General features: G+C 37.0%; 1 protein-coding gene across 2 annotated transcripts in view; it reads right to left on the bottom strand.

Moving 5' to 3' along the window:
- Positions 1–10,297: 10,297 nt before the first annotated feature.
- Positions 10,298–25,903, bottom strand: part of Nhlrc2 (NHL repeat containing 2) — a 58,110-nt gene continuing 42,504 nt past the window's right edge. Inside the window, exons 7-12 of one of the 2 annotated variants that reach the window (XR_010046238.1) lie at positions 23,331–23,562; positions 22,663–22,785; positions 21,576–21,785; positions 20,189–20,408; positions 16,258–17,843; positions 10,298–14,104 (exon numbers count right to left, since the gene is read on the bottom strand). Coding sequence is in view for 1 of the 2 variants with exons in the window: in XM_003475049.5 (XP_003475097.2) it covers positions 17,587–17,843; positions 20,189–20,408; positions 21,576–21,785; positions 22,663–22,785; positions 23,331–23,562 (1,042 nt within the window). In the remaining variant the exon portion in view is untranslated. Of the gene's footprint in view, positions 17,844–20,188; positions 20,409–21,575; positions 21,786–22,662; positions 22,786–23,330; positions 23,563–25,903 lie in introns of both variants that reach the window. The other variant, XM_003475049.5, reaches the window with a different exon arrangement.

Below are 25,903 nucleotides of genomic sequence, written 5' to 3'. Positions count from 1 at the left end.
GTTATCTTGATTAAGAATAATCATGAGGATGAGACAGGGAATGATGGCCCTTTCTTAAAGTACAACACAAGAGGGTGTGGGGAGATTGACTTCAGCACAACAGTGTGAGGAACTCTATCAACCTGATCCCCAGGAAAACTGGTAGGAACAATAAAAATGCAACTGTTAAAAATAGAATGTCTGTGCCCCTCTCCCATCCTTATACTGAAATTTTGACTCCTGGTGTCAGCATGTTATTTGGAGGGGGATTTCTAGGTAGTGGTTATGTCATAAGGGTTCCTTTCTCACGAATGGGATTAAAGCCCTTATAAAAGTGACCAGGTCCTTGGAGGTCCTGATCCCTTTCTACCATCTGGAGACATGGCAATGAAATAGCCACCTATGAACCTGGAAGCAGGCCTTTACCAGTCAAGCATCTGCTGGTGTCTTAATGGCCTTGAGCTCTTCTGGCTTCACAAGTCCAGAACTCATTATTAAGAAAACCTAAAAATATTCTGTTTGTAAGCTACCTAGTCTATGATATTCTGCTATAACTGCAAGAATGGACTGAGACAAAAACCACTTCAAGCTTCAGGAAATGGTCCTAAAGGCAAATGGAAAATGCAGAAATGTGTTGCCATAGTCTGTGTTCTCTTGTTTGTTTGTTTGTCTTGAGTCCCCCCCCATTATAAAACACTGGAGACCAGATTATTTATTGACAGAGGTTTATTTGACTCAGACTCCAGTGGCTGGTAAGTTCAAGAGTGGTCATGTGGTCAGTAGCAGGTGCGGGCCTTCTTTCTGGGTGACACGGTGAAGGCATCACAGAGAGACAGAGCAAGCAGGCTAGTGTGGGTCCCTCTTCCTCTTTTCATGGAACTGTTAATGCCATCATGGGGGACCTGTCCTTGTGTCCCCATCAGATCCTAATTACCTCCTCAAAGGCTCACCACTTAGGGCTCTAACACATGAAACACTCACCAAGAATAACACATTTACTCAATAAAAAAAATTCAGTTAAAGTGTAGTCTGCGATATCTGAACTAGGACAGTTTCATTCTTCATTCCTGCAGCTCAGGGCAGCCAAGATTTCAAGCCAAGCACACAAGCCTCCCTAACCCAATGTCCAGTTGGGAGGTGTTATTCCTACAAAGAACAAGACATTAGCATTTCTCCTCTGGCCCCAGCTACCTGCTGCTGAGGCTAAATCCTTGGTAGATTCAGTGAAGAAGTGTGAGGTCCCTTCTGCCCAGCCCTCACTGGTGGAATGGAATTGTCTTGGGCCAAGCACATTGAGAATGGAGCCCTAACCTATCTTCCCCTAGGCTCACAAGGAAGCAGCTTCACATTAGCAGAGCAGAGTGGATAAGTACATTGTGGAAAACCCAGATGATGGAATCTTATTTAGCTGTAAAATAGAATGAGCTAACAGGAAATGAAATGACTTGGAGAAACATTAAATGCATAGTACCTTCAGGGCAAAGAAGCCACTCAGCTACATGAAATTCTGGAGAAGGAAAAACCACAGAGATGGTGAAAAGATCAGTAGGTAGCAGGAACTGGTAGTGGAGCACTGGGAATTTTAAGGCCGTGAAGTATTACATGTAAATCTGTGGTGGTAGATACATGGCATTATATACTTGTCAAGATTCATGGAATACATAACACCAAGGATGAACCCTAACATAAACTGTGGGCTTGGGATGATACTGCTATGTCAGGATAGGCCTATTAGTTGTTACAAATATACTACTTTGTTGTGTGGTACTCAAAGTGAAGGAAGCTATGCATGTATTGGGGAAGGGAATGCATGGGAACTGTAATTTCTACTTGATTTTACTGTGAATCTAAAAATACCTATTTAAAAACATTAACCTAGCTGGGCATGGTGGCACACACCTGTAATCCCAGCAGCAAGGAGTCTGAGACAGGAGGATTTCCTCGGGTTCAAGGTCAGTCTGGGCTACAAAGTGTGTTCATGGTCACCCTGAACTGCCAGGTGAGACCCTATGTCAAAAAAAAAAGAAAACCTTGACATAGCATATAAGCATGCTTTATATGTTTTCTGGCTATAGGGAATGATATTAGAAATAACAGCTGGAAAAAAAATGTAACACACTGACAGTATCTGGTAATTAGGTACACTCCTAACTAATATACTGGTCAAAGAAGAAATCAAAGGAAAGTCATAAAATAGTCTGAGATGAATGAAAATAATGGCATAAAAGATCAAAACTTATGGGACAGTTAAAGGTCTTTTGAGAAGGACAGTCATAACTTTGAATGACTATGTTTAAAAAGAGGAAACATTTTTAAATCAATAAACTTCTCTTCCACGTTAAGACACTAGAAAAAAATTAACTAATCCTTAGCCAACAAGAAGGACAGAAATAGTAAAGATTAGGAAAAAAATGAATTTGAAATTGGTAAAACAATATAAAAATCAACAAAATCCAAAGTTGGCTATTGAAAAGATCAACAAAATTAGCAAACTTTTAGCTAGAGCAGAGGGAGGGAGGGAAGAAGAGACACAGTGAGAGAGACAAGAGTCAACTGACAGAATTAGGAGTTAAAGCAGCAACATCACTACTGATCTGGTAGAAATCAAGACTATTAAATCAAAAGACTATTTATCAACATGTTAGATAAATGGATGAATCAGTCAGTTCCTGAGGGTAGGGGAACTGCATTAATTTCTTAGGACTGTCATAATAAAGTATCATGGACTGAAGGCTTGAAGAAATAGAAATCTGTGCTTTCAGAGTTCTGGTGGCAAGAAGTCTGAGACGAAGGCATCAGCAGGGTCATCTTCCCGCTGAGTACTCCAACACCGGATCTTACTTTCTTATTAGTTTCTGGTGGTTGTCAGCAATTCTTGGTATTTCACAGTTTAAGTGCAAAATGTGTGCTCTGAAAACTACAAAACATCACTGAAAGAAATTTTAAAAGGCCTTTGGTAAGGGAGAGACGTGCCATGTTCGTGGATTAGAAGACTTAATGTTACAATAGCAATAGTTTCAAAACTGATATATAGAATCAATGCAATCCTTATCAGAATCTCAGCTGGCTTTTAAAATTTACCCTAAAGATGATGTTTATTTCTTGACTCTCAATTCTCTTCCATTGATCTACATGACTATATCTGTAATCTTATGCCACTACTATACTGTCTTAACTACTCTCATTTTATAGTGAGTTTTGAAATTGTGAAGTGTATGTGCTCCAACTTTTTTTTTCAAGACTGTTTTGGCCATTTTGTGTCTCTGGAATTTATATAGGAATTTTAGGATCAGCTTACCAATTTCTGGAAGTGGGTAGGCAAGCATTCAGTTTTTTACCATTGAGCACAGTGTTAGTTGTGGAGTGTGCATGGATGCTTTAACAGTTTGAAAAGTTTCTATTCTATTTGTAGTTTATTGTCTTTATCATGAAATGATGCTAGATTTTTCAAATAATTTTCTGCATCTATTGATGTGGCTATGTGATTTTTATTCTTTATTCTATTTACATAATGTATCACATTAATTGATTTTTGGCTGTTGAGACAGCCCTGTGCTCCTGGAATTAATCCCAGTGGGTCATTGTTCTGCAGTACTGGTGTATTGCAGTTCAGCTCTGGCACTAACTATCCAAATTTAGTACATGTCCTACAAGACTGCCTTCACTTCAGAGCAACAGGTTATAAATCTGGAGTATTTCTATGAATCCCTTGAGTTAGGTAATTCAGTGGAATTATTAATTGAACTTAGAAAAAGTCTATACTTATGATTATAACTAAATGAGAAATCACATAGGGTAAGGATTGCAAGGGTCTGAAACACGAAACTTTTGTGCCTCCTCCTCGTGGAATCAGGGTACCTCACCCTTCCGCACATGAATGTGTCCAACAAGCAGGAAACTCCACTGATTGTGTCCATGGATTTTATTGAGATTTCATTACAAGGCATGATTTATTGAACACTGGTTATGTGACTGACCTCAACCTCTATTGACTTCCTCCCTTTCCTGGAGGTTATGAGGTCAGCTATTATCTACCACAGGTCTCAAAGCCCTTTCTAATCACACAGTCTTTCTAACCTCCATCCCGAAGTTATCTTGGGTGTACAATGAGTTACTTTATTAGTATAAACACAAGCGTGATCTAAAAGGCTTATACTAACAAATACATTCCTATCATTCAAGAAATCCCAAGAGCTCTGGGATCTCTATGCCAGGAACCTGGATAAAGATCAAAGTCTTTGTTATACAACAGCCATAATTCTTGCTAGATAGTTTGCTAGTATTTTTGGAGGATTTTTGCCTCTATTGTTCATGAGACACTGTAGTTTTCTTTTCCTGTCATCTCTTGGCCTTGTCTTGGTAGCAGGCTCATAGAAATAATTGAGCAGTATTTGCCAATATTTTAGAAGAATTTTGTGGAGAATTGGCATTTATTATTTAAATTTTCCATAGAATTTATGAGCCAAGTCATTCATCCTTGGGAGCTTTTTGGTATCAAGTTTTGAATTTGCCAATTCTATCTATGTAAGTCTACTCAAATTTTCCATTATGTATCATTTTCATCCTGTCTTTAAACAAATTTTCCCTTTTATCCAAGTTAAATTGTTCACAGCATTTATTTACAGCCTTATTTCTGTATGATAAGTAGCAATGTCCTCTCTTGCATTTCTGATTCTCTGTGCCTCTGTTCTGAAGATGAAGTCATTGCCGTGAGTGTTCTGAAGTCACACTACGTTTGTCAGCAGAGCACAGGGCTGGGAGTAGCCTCTGGTCTTCTCAGTTTTTCTGGTATGGACCCTACACTGAGCTGAGATGGAGCTGTATTCACTTTAGTATTCTCTGTCTCAGTCACTTTCTCATTGTTGAGACACAATACCTGACATTTATAATCTAAAGGAGAAAAAAGTTATTTTGGCTCACAGTCTCAGAAGTTGTAGCCTGTGCTTGGCTCAAACGCAGAAATGGTATGGTGGAAGGACCTGGGTGAAGGAAGGCTGCTCCTGTCACGTGACCAGGAGGCAGTCAAGGAGGAGCTTGCGAGGGAGATAACGCCCTTCCAGGTACCACTGCGAGAGATCTAACCAGGCACCCTGCCACCTAAGGGAAGTCAGCTGTGGGACCCTCATAGGCCACCTCCCAAAGCCCTTTTTCTCAGCTCATAAAGCTTTCTGGACCCAGACCCCAACATTTTGCTTGTGATAAACCTTCATTCACTGATTCTGTGCTGGGAGGAGAAAGAGAGTCCCTGACTGTACTTACCTGGAATTTAGCTTTTCCAACACACAGCTGGAGGAACTTATGCCCCTCATGGGGAACTGGTTCTTTCCTGGGAATGAGACTGGGAGGTTTGAGGGAGTCCCACCTCGCCCATTCTGATCTCCCTGATCCAGACCAGGTAGGGGGTAGGGGGGCTTCATGGCTCTGGTGCCATAGACTCGCTCAGTTCTTACTGAGATGTTGCAGATTTTCTTTAAAAATGTATGTTTCATTTATTGTATGCCCCTGGAACAATCTCCAGAACTTTTAAATAATTTTTATCAGTTGTGATTACTCACTGGTAAGGGAGACCTCAGAACTCCCGTGTGTCCTTTGGGACATAGGCCTTCATCTCTGGCACTGGTAATTGTTTTCCACAGAATGTGTTAATTCTTGGCTTCCTAACTTAGAGTGGTTGTGATCAGATCAGTATGGTAGACTTCTTAGGTAGACAGATTAGGAAAGGGGACACAGGAGGCATATACATATTCTAAACTGAAGAAAGGATTAAATTAGGAAATGAACAATTCTGAGAATGGAAGGTTGGGGTTATAAAGAGATAGTACACATTCATCAAAGTGCATGCCAGTGGAATGTTTATGATGCCAAGCAAGGAACACTGTTCTAGTAATCAAGTGATTGTCTGTACTTTCCATGAAGTTTGCAGAATAGTATTTTTTTTAAAAGAGGCTTGAGCCTTATCTTTCTATGGTTAATCTCATGCATAAGATGCAGCTTTTCTATCAGTTCATTCATTGTGGTAGAGTTTGAGAGAGGCACCTTTCACTTACAACTCTAACTCCTAGTGAAAATGCCCAAGAGAATCTTAAATCTTGTAAAGCAAGGTGCAAGGAAACCAAGTAAGACTCTTGACAATACTGATGATCATTCTCTTCCTCCTGTGAGTTAAACAAATAATAGCAGTTGTTTTTTCCTTCTTGGCATTCTGTAGGCTGACTTGGGTGTATCACTGCCCGAACAGGGGGACAGTAAACAGACTCCTCGGTCCCCTTGCAATGCTGGATTCTGAGGTCATGTCAGTTTCCGGAACATGGGTAAGCTATTGTTTTTCCCTTTCCAGGATGGAGAGATAAGCTCTACTTCAAATATTTATTCTCCTTATCTTGTCTGTTCTAATAGGGGACTTGGTTGTGATGCCATTTCACATAAAATGCTAAATATAGAACAATGTCAATTGGAAGAAATAGGTATTATTAAATGGAATGACTCTTTTCAAATTAAAACCCTGAATGTATTAGGGGAAATGAGAGCTTATCATGTGTTGGCAGGATTACAGAACTTAGTCATTCTCAGGGACCTTCCCATTTTGCTAATAGCAGTTTAATGGTTCCTTCAATAAAGGGAAGTAACAGTAAACAGTGGTACTATCACTTAGCTTGTCTTAGCAACCAAAATTAAAATATACTCAACAAATTTTAAAATCATAAATTGCAAAATTTGATTAGCTACTTACTAAAATTGTACCTATGACTAAATTTTACTTTCGGAGACATAAAAGAGAGAAGAAATTGTGCAACTTGTCTAATACACACATAAAAAATTATATTTAAATACATATATTTATATCATATTATTCAGCTTTCCCATTGCTAGGGCAAAATCCGTACACTAACAATTTAAAGTAGGAGAGGTTGATTTGGCTCATGTTTTCAGAGGATTTGGCCCATGGCTGGCTGGTTCCAAGGCAGGAATATCATGGAGGGGCTAATTATTTGGGTAAAGTAATTAGCTAGAATCCATGTTACTGAAGATTCACGACACTTGCTCAGAGACAAAAAGGCAGATTTCAAAGGAGTTTGGAAGTACACTTGCCTGTCAGTTCGATGATCCTGCTTGATACTATGCCTGCCCCTTAATAGCTGACAAGAAACAAGCACAGATCCAAGAGGTCTGAACGCATGCCATATGGCATAATAAAAAGCAATAGTTTGGAAAATCAGCCGGGGATATAGCTCAGTCTGGCAAGCATGAGGTGCTGAGGTTGATTCTCAGTACTCCCCCCAATCATCCGGAATTCTTCCCGTGTTTGGAAAATTAAATTGTTAAGATTGAAAGTAGAAGTTCATAAGATAACATGATTATTACATGTGGGATACACCATCATTTTTATCAACCTTTGTTTTAATGAGTTTTTAAATAGCTTAGGGTTTCTATATAGTAGGAATTACAAACTTTTAAAAATTTATTTATTTATTCTTTGAGATAGTCTCGCTAAACTTCCGGGGCTAGGCTTCAATCTGTAATCCTCATGTCTGTCTCCCAGAATGCTGGGATTACAGAGGTGCCCCCCCACCTGAATTTTTTCTTTTGTGAATGGTCCATGAAAGCTGAGCTAGGCATAGAGGTGCAGGCCTCAGAGAGGCTGAGGCAGGCATTACAAATTTCAACCCAGTCCGGGAAACTTCGTGATTTAGTAAGACCGTGTCTCAATTTTTTTTAAAAAAGAGGGTTAGGGAGTAAGGGTGGCTAGAATTATAGTTCAGTGCACAGGCCCTCAATTCAGTTCCTAGTAGTGCCAAAACCAAAGTGAATACAGATCCCGTATTTTTCTTAACATCTTTCTGAGTTCCTTACCTAGTTAGTTCAAAATATAAATAGAAGTAGCTAGAGATCATACATACACATTAAAACATTTTAAATCATCTTTAGTCCTATTAAAATGTTGTGTATGCAAGTGTACCATTTGAGTTGGTTTGCTGAGTATATCTCATTCTAAAAAATCATCTTATAAAGGCCTAAGAAGGTTATTATCTTAGAATAAAGCTACAAACCCTCAGAATGCCTCAGAACTTGTCATTTGGGTCCATTTCTCACCTGATGTGGTAAATCCTTGGGTCAATACCTGTCAGACTGTCTGAAGACATTCACCGATGGGCGACTCACTTTTCCATGGTGTGAACCACTCAGGGTTCTGAGTGATTACTAGTTGTTAGTCACTATGCTAAATGCTTTTTTAACATTACATAAAATAATTCCTTGCTGCACTAATCTCTACTGGTGCAGAATGGAAACCCAGCTCACAGAGCTAAGTACATGGAGATGTTTGAAGCTAGCCTGTGCTACACAATTAACTCAAGACCAGCTTGAACAACATAGTGAGACGTTGTCACAAACAAATAAACAACAAAAACAAAAACAAAGAGAAAGAAGAGATGAGAGATGGTTTATAAAGAAGCTACAGTAACTAAAGGTAAACTTAATAAGAAAAATGAGGTGAATGCAATGAAAGATTATGTCTGAGAGGAAGTGATGGTTGCATAAAACTTAAAGAACTCTGCTGGAGATATTTCATGACTGAAATCATAAAAGGATTATGCCAATTTGCCAAGACACAGTTACAAGATACTTGCTCTATATCACAAATTGTATCATAAGAAATCAGGCACTATTCAAATAATCTTGGAGAGATTTTTGATCAGTATTTGATATATCTTAAATCATGGTGTTAAATATTAGCTTTGCTATTTTTTCAGTTCCCCATATATTTATAATTAACACAAGAACTTTTAATACTTTCATATTTCAGAGGTCATGAAACAATCATACTTTGAAGTTTCAGCTTGCATCATTTTTTACAGTCTTGTGAAATGTGCAGAGCAGAGAACGTTTATGTACGTGAGTACATGTATGCATATATAATAGCGACATTCTGAAACTCGTGCTCTTTGTACTGTACAGTGGCTGCCCTGCATCCACTGCATGACTGCATTGTTATTTCCCTACTGGTGGACATTAAGGCTGCTTTCAGTTTTTCACGGTTACAATGGATACTCTTCTTTGTGCACATATGCCAAATATTCTACTGAATCAACTTCTACAAATGTAAATATATGATCAGTAACATAAACTTCAGTTCCAATAATGGTTATAAGAAATCAATACAGAATTAATATGTTTGAACAGCAGAAACTGAAGTGTCTAACAGTACAGCGATGGAGAGAACGTGGACTCCCTAGCTCTCACACACTGCCTGCTGCATGTAACCGGTAGATCCTCTTTAGAAACAGTGGCCTACATGTTCTCTGCACTTCCCATAGCTGCATGCAGGATGGGGTCTTCTCACCATTCAGATACAAGTGTGACGCCTGGGCTACTCTGTGAACCTTGCTACAGTGACGTTGGTTTACGCATTCATTTCTTTCCTCTCAACTACAAGATCTAGGACAGGCACCTTGTCTACTCCATTCATCACTGTACCTAGAAAAGACCACAGAACAGCTTGCTCAGTTAGGTAAACGAATACATTTGTATCTCTTTACAGGGGCTGAACATCTTTACTGTATCTCTTCTAGGATTCGCCTCCTCAGGTCCTTTGCTAACTTTCCAAGTACACTATTTTTCTCATTGGTTCATAGGGGCTCTTCACATGTTGCCAGTATTCCCATTAATTGTTTCTATTTTGTATCTTAAAAACATTTTAATTTTGACTTTTATTCTTTTGTTACAGATGCTTAAAAATTTTACCTGGACATACATGTCAATCTTTCCAATCACTGCTTTTAGGTTTTAGGTCATTCTCAGGAATGCCATCCTCACCAACAGACTTTTCTCCTTTATCTTCTTCTGGCATTTTTCTAATTATATGTTGTTGTTATTAATTCCTTTCAAATTTTTGTGTGTACTTTGTCAAGCAGATCTACTTTTTGTTGTTGTTCTCAAAGTTTCCCAATACTATTTACTGAACAGATCACCATTTCCCAATATATTAAATTTTTTATAGTGATTATTATTATTTTTTGTCTTTTTGAGACAGGGTCTTGCTTTGCAGTTCAAGCTGGCCTTGAGCTCACTTTGTAGCCCAGGCTAGTACCAAACTCTCAAATATCCTCCTTCCTCAGCCTCTCAAGTGCTAGGATTACAGGCGTGAGTCACCATGCCTGCCTGTGATTACATTTTTTGATTATTGAATTAATTACAATTAAAAAAACTATTAAGTTCCTTATTTTCCCAAAAGTTCAAATAAAGCGTGACTTATGGGTTTCTTTGGTAAAATCACCTCACAAAATATTTAAATGAGAAAGTATTGAAACAGAAACATGCCTTTAGAGAGAAAATATTTAATCTATTTCATGGGAAAAAGTACAAAGCTTTAGGAAAGGCGCATCAAGTTTCCATGTACAGTATAAACACACCCGTGCTTCCTATGATATCACATGTATTACATGGTTTTAGAGTTGGTGAAGGCACGGTATTCTCATTCCAAACAGTTAACACATGCACCTGGAAAACACCATAGAACACAGTCTCAAAATGAGTATAGAAAACGTTATATAAAAATATATTAATCTAGCTACATTAAACACTTAAAAATACACAAGTGGATTCTTTTAGAATTAGATCATGTCTAGAAATATCAGTATTTGACTTTCAAATTAATTTTCATTGAATTTTTAATCAATGAAGAAAATAAATATAATCAAGCCTTTGGAATGCAGGTATGAAGTCAGCACAGACAAACCTGAGTTTCAGAAATAAAGTCACAAGTTATCCACACAAAAAATCAGGAAGAGTCTGCATCTCTACAATTTGATGTATGAAATGTTATAATTTGAAGCAGTAATAAATATATACAAATCTCATTTGCACAGCAAACTTTGATTCTACAACTCACATGTGAAGTTGGGACAGCAATAACAAGATCTATAAACTGGCTCTCAATATACCCTAGCAAGAGGTTTTTAACCTTTTAAAAAGTATTAGACTTTGCAAAACATAGTTAGGATGTTATACCTCAAAGTAGAGAAAAACTAATTTGAATCCACACAGGATATTGTTCCCCTTCTTTGAAAACTGAGATATCAGGAATCCCAGGAAAAAAAAAATCCACCACTACAAAATCGTTCTTCCATTACGAATGGTTACTTACTTAATTCAGTGAAACTTTTAGAGAAAGTATTACTCATTAAAGACCGGAAGCCTGAGGTGTGGAGTGGAAGTGCTGGTTTACTTCTGCAGGTAAACTGCTAAGATAAACATCACAAGCATTCACGAACAGTATCTTTCACCTCCACATAAACAAAAACTGGCTAGTGTTTCTGATGGGACCAAGGGCAATGACCACAAATGCTGACGACAGAAGTTACACGGCAGTCAGGAACTGGCCTGTTTTTACTATTCATTAGTGTAATTTATCAACTAATGTTCGGTCCTGTTTACCTCAATATATATTTCTCATAAACCTAGCACAAAGTTGGTAAAAAGTAACAAAGACCCTATTTAAACTGGCCATATTTAAATCAGCAGGCTGATATTCTTCCCTCCTTGTCAGTATAGTTCTTTTCCTTTTATTTCATATGGAAATATGTAACCAAGAATATGAGAACTGAAAGGGAGTAAATTATGTTTGCTCATACTACTCTTTAAATTTTCAACATTTAAAAAGAAAATCTCACAATCTGCTTAACTATTTTCTGACCAGGCCTTTAAGCTGCTGCTTAAAGAGGAACAAACTCATAAGGCTGTCGTGCTCACTTGTGGAGGGCTTTTTAACATACGAGCGATGTCAGGGATGGCAACCCGTTTAGAGGGTTTGAGGATGGCTAACAGCTTACGGCGGCATAAGCACCATCAGTTCCCAGCATGGCTAGGTGGGAGTATGTTTGGAAATGCCTGTGATGCTTTTACTCCGAGGCTTCCAGCAGAAAAGAAATATCCTGCACTTGGAGTGACATGCCAGAGGACACAGCAAACGATGAGTAACTATAAGTAGGCAAACATTCCACAAGGGCCTTAACTCCTCAACTCTACAGTGATTAAACCAAAAAATCGGCACGCTCAAAACAGAAGGGTTGCATCAGGAATGCTGAGAGCTAGCTTATTTCCCCGGCTTTCTGCAGTCAGACTGGCCACTGGAAAGCCAGCAGCCAGTCTCAGATGTAGATTCACTACATGCAAAGCCAACGTTCATCAGTCATGGAACACGTAATAGGTAGATTATTCATGTCTCTAGCTTTTAATATTATTTATGCTACCTTATTGCAAAGATATGGAAGAAAAGCAAACTTTGAATTATGCAGGATGAAACAGTGACTAGTGCTAAATCTTTTATTTATTTACTTATCTTTATGCATAGTTTATTTAAACTATGTACCACAGGTGGAAAAAGGAATTTTGGTTGATTAAAGTGTGACACCACCATCAATTTCTTAAGTGCATTTCCTAAGGATTTTATAACAAAATTGATAAATTGCTTACTGTACATTACCACCTAACTGGCAAACTATTTAACAATAAAAAGATGTTTACATTCTGTATGTATGTTTACATTTGATCATTCTGATCATAACTGCTCATTGCTATGCAACATTTTACTTCATTCCTTTATCTAATACTGAAATAATAGGTTGACCCTGGCAAAAACTTTCCGGTGGGGTGGTCTACATACCAGCATTATTTATGCTGGAAGAAAGCAGACTTTTTACTTCTCTTGCTTGCTTTAGTTAGTCAAACAAGATTTTCTTAAATGGAATAAACTCAGGATTTGGGGCAGTCTTGCACTTAGAATTCAGTTATTCTTTATGACTAAGTGTCAACTGCCATCTGAAGACCACCCCGAAACAGCACTGCTGGAAGACAGGAATTCCTTTCTTAGGTCCACCTGCTAGAAAACTGTATGTCTGAAACTAAGAGTGGTACACAAAACCTTTTGGGAAATAATTATACAGACAATGTTCAGGCTCAAATAAGAATATATAATGAAAAGTAGTGGATTTAAATTTCAGAAACAGTAATTACTAGAACTTTTGGGCTTTCTCAAGTTACTACATAAAACTATAAAAGATTTATGTTAAAAAAAAGGCCTCTTTGACAGGCAGTGCACAGGTGGGTGAGCAGACTCACGAAACAGGCTCTGCACCACCTCCTGCTCTGTTCCAGCTTCATCAGTCAACTAAGGAAACGTGGCACCTTCCTCACAGGCTGTGCTGAAGAGTAAATGAGTTAACACACACAAGGCACTCCGAGAAGTCCTGGCAAACAAGAACTCAGTGAACACAGCTAGTCCTCGTATTAGTCCTGTATTCGAAGGCCTAAAATGTCCACAGTAGGATTCTTCCTTTATAGTCTGTGTCCACACCCTACTTGGTAGCAGACCCGGGAAATGCCTGAATGGAAGCCCTGACCTTCACTTCTCGCACCTGTAGCATCAAGTATCTGCTGCCTCCAGGCCTGCTCTGGGCACTGGCTCAATGGGAGCTCTCTGGTCTTCAGCCCTGCTACCCACACCATAAAGCCGGGTTCTCACTGCGACAATGGACACAATGGCCAGTTGTCTGGATTACAAGGCCATTTGGAATCTCAGCTGAGGCCGTGCATGTCAAAGCGCCATCGCAGTGAAGCTTTTTGGTTAAGATTCTATTTGGGTGCGAGCTGTTGAGCACAAGTTGTAGGTGTGTGGTGTAAGGGTGGATAAGTGTGTTATCTGGACGCAAGCCAGTCTATTACTCACAGCTGTAGACCTTTTTAAAATTTTATGTAACTGTAGGTACGCTTCTTTACGATATTGTCTACAAAATAGCATTGTGTTTTATTATAAAAGTATCTCTTCTTAAACCTTAACTCTAATAGAGAATATACTAACATATTAAATACTTGATAGAGAAATGTTTTCTTTTAGAAATTGCAGTTGCAAAGAAAATGTCAAGCCATGTGACTGTGGTCACAAGTTATTACCACTATTAATTAAGCTGTTCAGTAGCTGTATACTAAATGCTAAATGCTAGGTGAATAATACTTCATTAAATACTCACAGCAACTCTATGAGGCACCAGCCCTATTTTATAGGATTAGAAGCTGTGACCACAAAGCCACAAAGCACATGCTCTTACTCATGACATTGTGTTACAAAACCCTGGAAGAAAAAAAAAGGCATAATTTCTAGATTTACCAAAACAAACTGAATAAAGGAAACTGGCAGATCTCAACTCCAAAATATATTCCGATTGGTAATAAAAGTGACTTCAGGAAAATTACCATGTTGGTGTTTTTGATTTAATTTTAAATTGTTAAAAAACATTTTATAATTTTTTCCTCTAGTTTTAGAAAATGCTCATCATTGAAAAAAATATAAAAGCATTAAAAACATCCAAAGTCTTATCATCCAGAACCATTAATACATACTCCCTCTGCAAATAATTTTATGTAATTATGCACTATGACATTTAGTTTTTGATGATTTGAAGGAGGGTTTTGAGGAATTCAGGGCCTTATAAATGGTTAAAAATACATTCTACCACTGACCTATACCTATACCTCCAAGCCCTAATGACTGTTCATTATAAAGCCTTTATATTGGTATATACAATTAATAAATTTTGAATAGATACAAAATTAATATATTATAGGTAGGTGTTATCTTTCCAAATTTTCTAATTTTGGGAATATAAGCAAAGCAAAACAGTGATTTACCTCAGTGGCATTAGCTCAAAAGTAGGCTGGCAATAAAAGAAATATATGTATTTCTTGATTTTTTTTATGTGTATACATACATGCACACAGAGCATATATAAATATATACACATAAACTCATTCACGTGTTAATCTCTGTTTGGCTCTGCTAAAATTTATAGCCTTTTGAAGGCTTAGTAATACTATATTTAAATACATTATTAGGACAGTTATGGAAAAATTTGTTTTTCATAATCATGGTGCTTACAGTTACAGTTAAGGGTGATTAACGTGCAAGACTTTCTCTTGTGAATAGGTTAAATATAAATATTTGCTTGAGAAAGGGATAAACAAAACTCTTTACGGAAATCATGGCAATCCTGAGTATAAGTTTTTCAAAAACTTACTGTTTGTGAATTGATATGATAGAGGACGAAAAAACAGAGACAAAATAAAATGATTTAGGGCAATGATTTTGGGTATTATGCTAAAATTTGTTTAATGCCACCTTGCTGATATTTTAATCTTATTCTTTAAACTATCACTGGATACAATTTATGCAGCAAGAAAAGCAAAAGTAAAAAACATTAAGAAGTCCTTACAGAGAACAGAAGGCAGACATGGATCAAGAAGCTTTTAAAATAAACTTTCTAGTGCTTCCCCTTATGTAAGAAGTTTATATTGGTCATAAATTCTAAGCACTTGCTTTATGTGGTTTATTAAAAATCAGACTAATTCATTATAAATAATATTTTAATATAAAAAATGCAAACTGGCTGTGGATAAGAATGTTTACTAAATCAAGAGAAGTATTAGTTTACAACTAATCTAAAACTAACGCAGACAAGGGAAAATTAATGGATACTAAAGTAGTTTTGGATTGTAATGTATATGAAAACAATCATAATATATATGAAAACATAATCATGTCTGTGTGTTACAGTGAAAGATAAATTATCAATTATTTCTGTATCAGTATGTTAAAACTATATATTCTTCTGTTAGACTATGAACTGTTTATATCCTCAAAAAGGAAATGACTGGGCCAAAATATTCTTATCCTGTCCAACTGGAAATGAGAAGTAAAATGTCAAAGGAGATTAAAAAATAACTAAGGTCTATTCTTCACAAGAGAGAATATCAATGTTATCATCATTTTATTATAGAACAGTATTATTTTGGTTGGTGTAGAGGGAGTAGGTTTATGAGGTAACGATGTATAATTTTAAATAGGATTCCTTTCCATTTTACATTTATATTTCTTTTTAAAAATAGCCTTAGCAGGCTGCTAATTAAATCAGTCATGATCTACACTCTTACTTCAGAGATTTTGCTAACCCTATAAATAAGACAAGCAAATGTTTCCTTTTTGAAACTGTACTTCAAAAAAGTATACAGAAATGGACAGACAATGGTGTCTAAGATTACACTTTAAATTTACCATTGTTTCTGAAAGAGAGGAAGCATGTTATCTTACATTGTCTATAAATATTAAATAAATAAACATGGTTCACCTGATGTTTTAAAAATCTTACATGCTGATTAAATTAAAAACATATTAAATCAGTCTTAAGAAAAACAAGATTAGGCTTTTAAATAGCTATAAAGATAACTTACAAACTGGGAGTGGTGGTGCATGTGTGTGACCCCAGCACTGGGCGAGGCTAAGGCAAGTGGATCCCAAGTGCAAACCCAGCTGGGGCAACTCAAGGAGACGCTCACTGGCTCAAAAGACAAATTATAATAAGTTTTACAAACCCACTAATATTCAATGACTGTTTCCTTTGGGTTAGGAAAACAAACAACAAATAAAGAACACAGCAAAAAAATTATTGCACGTTTTAGTCCTAACAAATGAGTCGTATATTAAAATACACTATACCTGCTATCTATATAAAGGATTTTACATTGAAAATTTCAATTTGAAGGATAAAATCCAATTTTAAAAACATCACCATGAATGATCATAATTTAAATTCTGAATATAGCATCGTCCTAAAAAAACCCAGAAATCTGCATTTAATGCTTATAAGTGAAATATAAATTTCCAAAATAACATATATGTCTATTTATTCAACTGTCACAATAATTTGTTATCATAGGTAGTATTGTGTCCTAAGTCCTTTCTCCTTGAAAGCTATATTATTTCTGGGGACTCTACTATTATCTGACACGAAAGTGTTCATTAAAAAAAAACAACCACTCATCACGAATACACTACCGTCACCACAAACCAGTTATAGGAGAGGGTTTGCATCCCCTTACATATTCTATGTTCAGCTTTTTCTATACAAAGTTATAAGGCATTAGTAGTAGTACGTTAAAACAACAAGTAATTTTATAATAAAATAGATAGAAACTCTCTTTTAAAAATATCTCAACTGACAATATCACAGACGAAAATAAAGATTATGTGTAGCCCTCATATACTCTTTTAAGTTTCTACTGCAATGAAAACACTTTTTTTTTTTTTGGGTTTAAAACAGACCTTATGCCTTGAATTGCAGGTGTCCTTATACAAATGTGAACTGGAGCTTAGGTATGTATAAAGTTACTGTGAACTTTACATATCTGAATATGCTGACTGCTATTAAAAAAGGTTTTAAAAAGTCAGTTAAGATGCCTGGTACTACTCTAAGTATTCACTGCAAATTCTCTTAGACAGTGCTTTCCACTCCAGTGTTGACTAGAGAGACAGATCCTAATAGCACTGTAGACTATACTGTCATGGTTTAAATGCTGGTCAATGATTTAGCTAACACAACTAGAATGAAGAAATTTCTTTATAATAAAAAGTAAATATGGAACAGAGCTTTATTTTAAGTTAAATTGCTAGAACAACTGAGCAACTTAGGATCCAGAGGCAGAAATAAAGTTTTTTTCCTAAACTATAGCCAAGGTAGTTGAAGGACAGGGGGACACAGCAAGCAGCTGCCAGCTAACTTGCTAAAACACATGCTTGAGCTCTACAGGAGCTATGGCACCTGCCTGTGTGTCTGATATCTGCAAAGGCTGACTGAACAAAATGCCGTGCATCATGCAAGCACTGCTGTCTGCACTGCAGTAATAAAGAAACACACGGATAGACAGAACTACTTCAAGTGACAAGCAGTTGCCAGGAATTTGAAGCAAAATTGTCGGTTGGTTGGAAATATTCTCTATGTCTCCAGATGGTATCTGTCCTTGAAGAAGCCACTCATTGCCTAGAAAATCAAAAAGCAAATGATTAACACTACATAAGAAGACAAATAGGAAACTGGAAAAAATCTAAGGAGAAAGTATCTATTCAGTCAACAAACATTTATTAAATCTCTAGGTTCCAGGTATTATAATTTGTGGGAACTACATCAATATGAATAAGATATGACCACTATATCTAATTATTATGATTACTGTTTCAAAAGTTGTAAAATAAATCATGAATTTATTTTTATTGATATCATACAAAATATTGCAAATATGGCTCTAAATTCTTACTCCTCAAAGTTAAAAATAAAATCTAATAAACTATAAATAAACATAGGATATGTGAGATAGATTATTTTTACTGATTGGATAAGCCATTTCTTTACACAATGATACCACTGCATATAACCTGAGTTAAACAGTAGAAACTAAGAGATTTTATCTACCTCAACTTAATATATGCAATTCTACATAGACTTAAACATGCAGACTTAAATATCTATCCAAAAAATGTCTAACAAGCCACCAACAATTTTCAAACTTTTTGACTGTCTCTATTCACCTTGAGCCTTCTTCCTGAAGGAACCTTTGTGCCTGTTCAGGAGGCACAGAATCATGTGGACATTCGGATGTAGAGGGTGGCAGGCACCAGCATCCAGATTTGAGTAATACCGTAAGTGCTCTCCTGCCACCAAAAGAAAATACGCTGACCCTGATCTCACGACTTCTCAGTGACTCAGGGCTTTTGTATAAAAACTGGACCATCCATTGAGTAGGAGCAGGTGGGCCTCTCTCTTTTCTAATTAGGAGGACTCAGACCACCTGCCTCCATCAGTCCGCTCCATAGCTCCTCCATTACACTGCTTCTAATATTCTGCTGAAAAATCAACTTGAGAAAACTATGACAACTCAGGGATATCAGAAGGTGGAAGATAATACTCTGAAGAGTTAAGTACAGAGCTTTTATGTATAAACTTTTAAATCTTAACGAATTCTCTCAACAACTCTTGGCTTTCTTTGCTTATTTCTGGACAGCAAAGTATTTTACACAATTCTTGATTTTATTAGAGAACTTAAAATTTGTTTAGCTATGTTTCATATATATTACATTTAGGATTTGTGAAATTACAGTATGCTAGTTATTTTTCATGATGCTTGTTTTGGCTTAAAACTTTCACAGTCTAACTACCTTAAGAATATCTGCCTCTAACTAACCACCAAAAAGAGAAAATTTCCTTTATTGGTTAATTCACAAATATACTCTATAAAGTAATTTTCAAAACTATTAGAATTATTAAAAGTCATGCCTGAAAAGCTTACTTGCCTGAATATTTAAAAAAAAAAAAAAAAAGCCAGCACCTTGGACAAATGAAATTAAATAGCTCAGTATTGCCTCTGTGGCCTACTTCACTTAAATACTGTTTGGCATTTTATATCCCAAAGACTTATTATTAACCGATTTGAGCATTTTAACAAAGCAGAACTTAAAATATTAATTTGTCAATAACTATTTTAAAAACCAATGCAATGGCCAAGGATTCAGTACTCTCCTGTCCACAAAGCCAGTCACAGCGGCCTAAGTACGGCATGGTCAGCTCTCTTCCTTGCGAAGAGCCAGAGGAGTGGACTCCTCACAGGCTCAGTCAGTTACTGACAAGCGAGTCTCTCAAACCCGAACCAGAAGTCGGCCTGGTACTCTACCAAGATCTGTTTGTCCTTTTGGTTTGGATACTGAATTGACAGTTGCAGGCCAGTGGCTTCTGCCCTGAGAATATATGAAGGTAAGAAGGCAGGCAGTCAGGATTTGGGTAGTTTACAAAAACAGTGTATGAGAGGCCATGAGAGAGGAGGGGAAGAGGAAATGGAAGACTGAGTGAGAACATGTGAGACAGCAGGGGAGACACTCCTAGAGAGGATCATCTGAGATAAAAAGCTGCACGTCAGAGTTCTGGACCTCACTTCAGTGCACAATCACTGTCCGCTAGGTTACAATGCTGGAAAACCGGACGGCATAAAGGTGACTAGAAGGAAGAGCTACGGAAAAGTATGAAGGCAGCTCCACTTCAGTTTTCTTTTTCTCATTTTTTAACTTGGGAGGTTCTTCTTGGAAACAAAATGAAGAACAAGGTTTGGGAAGAGACAGAGGCAACTCCGTATGCAGAGAAACTTTTCAGTGAGTTACACTGTTCTCTAATAAAGGGAGGCACAAATTTTGAAGACTACAGAAAACTGCGGAAGTAGAGTTAGATTTGGATTAATCTTTCTTACAATCTACCTTAAATCTTGCCCACATATCACAAAGAGAAATTATTAGACATCAAGAATTTATTAAATATTTGCATTTATAAGATTATGTGCATACCTTCAGCAGCCAGAAACCAGCAACTGGGCACTCCGTCAGTTAGCTTCGATCCTGGTGGAAGGTCCAGTCTGAGTTTGAACTGGAGAGTCTGACCAGGACAAACAGTCACTGGAGAAAGCCTGATGGTTGGGGCAGATCTAGGCAGTTTGGGCACTATTTTTGGTTTTTCTAGGAGCAATGGGCCATCTACCACAGCGTTTTCAGATTTGAAGATGGGCAGCTAGGAAATGAGACCATCTGTTATTAAAGCACACTTTTAAGTAAGAGAACTTATTTTCAGACCTCAAGAGAAAAAAAAGTTCTGTATCAATGAAACCAATTGCTATTCTAGTCTAATTAATGGGTACAGAAAAACAGTTCACCTTAGCAAAAAGATTAGCAACACTTACGTAGGAGATGACATTAACCTGTTTAGTATTTTTATAGATGATAGGAAATAGAAATTGTATGAATTGAAAAGTAGTAGATATAGTATAAATACTCATAATTTTCACTGCCAAGTTTGTTATTTGACATATTCACACATTAGATGAGAGATCTAATGAAGAGAGATGACTCTTTCAATGGCAATCCGGTATTTGTTTTTTTTTTTTTTTAACTTTAAAACATGTCTTACAAATTATTAGAATTTTAGAAAAAAACCTTGCATTTTCTTCAGGTCAATGTGATACATCAAGAGGTAATTTATAATCCACATTTCTCACTAAAAATTCTAGAGACCCTGTCCATATTGTTAAAAGTTGACTGTAACTTGATTTTCTCCCAATCTTTAATGTCTTGAGAAATACAGGTTCTAACTATTTCTCTGAAAGATTATTTGATAATAGATTCACCATTCAAAACAAAAATTATACAATATTCTAAGGATCACTGAATAAAACAAACCCAATCCACATGGTATATGTATGTATGAAGTGTTGTTGTGTTAGTGTATCTATACTTTTAAAACCAGATCTAGATCCCTCTCCCTTTGTTCTTAAAGGTCCATCAAATTCTCTCCACCTTCCAGTATCTTTTTCTCAAAATTTCAGCACACATAGAACTTTTATGTCAAGAATTAGTATAGCCTCAAAACAGGCCTATTGGTTTAGTTATCAAAACAAAACAAAGCAAAACAAGTCAATGGAGGCATTCACTTACTACCCTGCCAATCTCATCACCAGAGACGGTCTGACCAAATGTGTCTGTCAGTGTTACAGCCTTTTGTATCATCATCAAAAGCATACCCCTGGGGCCGAGGATTTGGCTCAGTGGTATAAGGGCTTGTCTGAGTTCGTGAGTTTGATCCCTAGTACCAAAACACACACACACACACACACACACACACACACACACACACACACACAAAATGCACATCCCATATATTACATGCTTTAAGATAACTTACCACAGAAATTGTTTTTGTTTCTAAATCCATCACTTTAATCTGATGATTGTTGGTGTCTGCGACATATAATAATCGGCCATTTTCTCCAACACACAAGCCTCCTGGTTCATTAAAAGTTGACTCAGTAAAACTGGAACTAGTAACATTATTTGTGTTTCCAGTCCCTGCTAATGTTGTACAGTTTTTTGTTTTTGGATCCACAACTTTAATCTGAAGAAGGAAAAATATTTACATAGTTGAAGACAAAGCTCATTTGTATTATGGAAGAGTGCAGTATCAAAAAAATAAAAACAAGTTGTGTGTGTGTGTGTGTGTGTGTGTGTGTGAATCCTGACTGCCATTAGCATTCTCAATAGATCTTAGAAAAACAGTAGAAATTTACTGTTTTCTTGAAAAGTCAAACATTCAACTTACAGTCTGATAGTCTAAGACATAAACTGTAAACTGCCTAGTTGTTTTCTAGAAGTGATACTGAATGAATTTATCACTGAAATAAAAATGAATAAATTTTGTTTATCTTCACAACATAGTTGTGAAGAACATACTTGCACAACTGAGCTTTCATCTTAGAGCATTGCCTGAGCATCTGTACCTTTATTAAACTTAATGATTGTCAGTTACATCTCAGTAAGTTAAATGTATGGTCTCTCATCACAAAGTATTGAATTTATTATCACTGATTTTTATAAAAAGGCAATATGCAATGAAAACCACAACAACCAAACACACAAAAACAGAAACACTGCTGACAATGGAATTATCTGCTGTCAGGCAAACAACTATGCGACAGCTCAAACTGTTCATCTTTTAGTAAATAACACTGTCCCTGCTACTTGCCTAGTCCATATTTCCTGAATATGTGACAGGCAGTTCACAGCTTTAGCTTATAGCTATTGGAGTTGGTTTAGTGCTTCCCAGTTCAGACATATCAGAACCTCCTGACAAAGAAAGGACCAAGAGGAACAGAGTACAAAAGGTACACGGTTGGCACTAGCTGTTGGTGCTCTATATTTTAGAATAAAACCTACATGAGGCATTCAGGTATTTCAGTGTTTGAATACCACATTACATTGTTCCATAGACCCACCTTGTGATTATAGGAGTCTGCCACGTAAAGCAAATTCCTCTTCTTGTCCCACGCTACTCCAAGTGGGTGTTGAAGCTTTGCATCAATGCCTACTCCATCAACATCACCAAAAGCAAACAAATTCTTTTATTTTTTTAAAGAGAAAGAAACAATAATTACTCAAATTTCCGTAGTGCATTGTTACATTATACAGTGAAAATTAAAATACTTGAATGTGCTATTCAAATTCAAGGGGAAAGGTTTGATTTTCGTATAAATGGGTGCATACTGGATGCAGAGTAATAAATTATAGAATTTTGAGTCTGCACTAATTTTTGGTGAGTTGTCATTTTACTCAACAGTTCTGGCACATCGTCAGGAACAAGTCAAGTCTCCAACCCACTGCCAAATACATAAAATAGATACTCCTTTGCGCTCTAGTGATGAGTATTTTATCCTTTCTTTTTCCCTGAGGACTTATCATTTATACATGAACAAGTAGAGTACGATTACTTTTTTAAGATGGCTTTGTGTTTCTTTATATTCACATTTCCTTCTATTAGACTTCCATTTAATGCATGAATAGGCCAAGAATGATCTCTCCTAGACTTCATCATAACATCTTGCAATTTGGGAAAAGTGCTAGCATGGTCAGAGTCTGGGCACACGGTAAAAGTGAGTTTCTTTACCATGGGGTCTCTTTCTCCTCCAATGAGGTGCTTCACTGCTCCATCCTTCAGGGAGACAGTTCTCACAGTGCTACTCTCACTATCTGCTACGAACAGGCAGTTCCAGGGATCTTCAGAGGCCAAAGAGAGACCTGAGGGTTGAGCAAAACCCGCCTTGTGAGGATATGCATTGTTTCGATTCTCTTCATTTCCACTGCCAGCAAACCGGAGACAAGTTCCTTTTTTTAGCTCACTGAAAGACAAGTTCATAGGTGGAGTCAACGAGTGGGAAATGTGTCCAACTCAGTTATGAAATGTATGTGAGGGAAAGAATCAATGGTGACAGCACTGTAAAAAGGGATGGGGAGGGGAGGGATAATCCTAGCTTAATCTGGTACATAGTGACTTTCCTACTTTACTTCAACATAAATATAACTGAAACATGTCTCAAAGGTGATACGGGAAATTCCTGACAGGTTCAGAATAGTAATTAGACATTAGTAAATGTATTCTCATTCCTTGATTTCTTCTTACCTTCATGAACTAGCAGGTTCTGAAAGGGAACTACAAGAGGCTCTTGAAAATGATATAGGGTGACCATACTACATTAACTAATCAACTGTGCAGAATCGATTTCTTTTGTACATTAGGGAAATGTCTATTAAAAGGAATGCTCCAGGGTAATGCAGAGAAAGTTTTACAGTTTGATTTCTGAATTTAAGCCAGAAAGACTATAAAGAAGACATGGTAATATGTTATATAAGGAAATGAAGAAGTACTTAGAATGCAAAATGAGGGACTACATGTATACGTTTCTAAATATAATACAAATGGAGAAATTTAAAATAACCATCTCTTACTGATTGATATGTTCTCAACGCTAAGGTAAGCAGGAAACAGGAGACAAAAACAGAGGGATAAAGAATGTATAAAAGATGGGATTTATTTAAGGAATTTATAATATGTAAAACAAATATATCAAAAATATTATGCGAAGGAATCTAAACACTTTAAAAAAGAAGCTCCCTTAATAAAACAAGAGTAGGGAGAAAATGTCACTTAAAAATTAGGAGGCCTGCAGATGTAGCTCAGTGGTAGAGTCTTGTCTAAGCCCAGTCCCAGCAGTGGTAAACAAGTATCAGGGCCCATTACCACCAGATGATCATCAGTCATACACAGATAACACTTACCGAAAATAAAGTTGCAGTCAATGTGAACTGAGTGACTATTTTCTTATTATGAAGAAGAGTAACAATTCTACTTGCTAGGAAACTTAGGCAGCCCCAGATCATCTATGTCCGACAGAGCTATCAGCCTGAACAGCATATTCTGGCAAGCTGTTCCTTCTGTTTGGTGTTTGTAAGCATGTCTCTCATGTACCATTATTGGAAGACAATGACCATCTCCTTAGCGCTATGTCTTTCTCCAGTCTTGTGCACTCAGAATGTTGCCAGGGTTCTTTCAAAGACACAGATCTACTTATGTCACTTCTCAGCTTAAAACTTTCTGTAAAGGCCTGCAGAATGTCCAAATCTCTTCGAAGAACTCATAAGGCAAGGAAGGCATGATTCAGCTTTCACTGATATCATTAGTGTCAGCCCAATTCTGGAAAACCTCCCTAGCTCCTGCTACTTCCAAGTGGTCTTCTGGACATCTCAAATCTTATTAAGCATCTCTCTTACTTTTCTACAGGGCAATTTCAATCTAAGGGATTACTTTAGTGATTCATTTTCTACACATTACTTCTAGTTTGTTCCTTCTGTAAGCTCACTGAGGACAGCCACCATGTGCTTCCATTTTAACCTAACATAGTGAGCACATAAGTTTGTTTCTAGTGTCCAGCAATGTACCTAGCACATAAGTATATTAATAAATATTTTAAATAAAAAGTTAAATGTCATAAAACATGATATAATTCTGTTCCAAAGCAATCTATCTGGAATGTCTGCTATTTTGGATGATCTATATAATTGCTCTTTTTTTTGCTGATAAAAACTGGTAATTCAGCATTTATGGTTTATGACTTTCATTCATGTATTTACTTTGCAAGTTTTTAATAAGCTCCTGTTACGTATTAGCCATGATACTCGGTATAGAGGATACAAAAAAGAACAAGACAGGTTTCTTTTCTTTAAAAGATAGTCTATAAAATTAGTTACATATAAGTGCAACCAAAAAGGGCTAGGGAGAGACAAGGAGGGAAGGAGGCTGGCCAAACCGGTCAATACAGTGATGTAAACACACAGAACAGTGCGGCTGAAGGGAGAAGAGTGGCCAGCTCTGTGGGGCATGAGGGAGAGGAGTGCCAGAGGGAGACCTGACGGGGGACTGTGCAGGCACACTGCCCTTTCACTTCTGCACACCCAAAGGTGGCAGCAAAGCTACCTATACTGTGTGTCTCAGGCACTCTGTTCACCTCTTTCCACAGATGATTACTGCTCAAGCAAGCCTACGAGATGTTATAAATCAAGAAACCAAGGCTTGGAGAGTAAAAGGGCCTCTCCTGAGCTGACAGAGATAACAAGTAGCAGAGCCAGGATTCAGCTTCAAGCCTGATGACAAGACCCATGCTACGAATGATTGCCATGTGGTCC

This window comes from Cavia porcellus, unplaced genomic scaffold, assembly GCF_034190915.1.
Source record: "Cavia porcellus strain 051 isolate PalLab524CR breed Dunkin Hartley unplaced genomic scaffold, mCavPor4.1 scaffold_2, whole genome shotgun sequence".
Lineage (NCBI taxonomy): Eukaryota > Metazoa > Chordata > Mammalia > Rodentia > Caviidae > Cavia > Cavia porcellus.
This window is presented reverse-complemented; position numbering and strand designations above follow the sequence as displayed.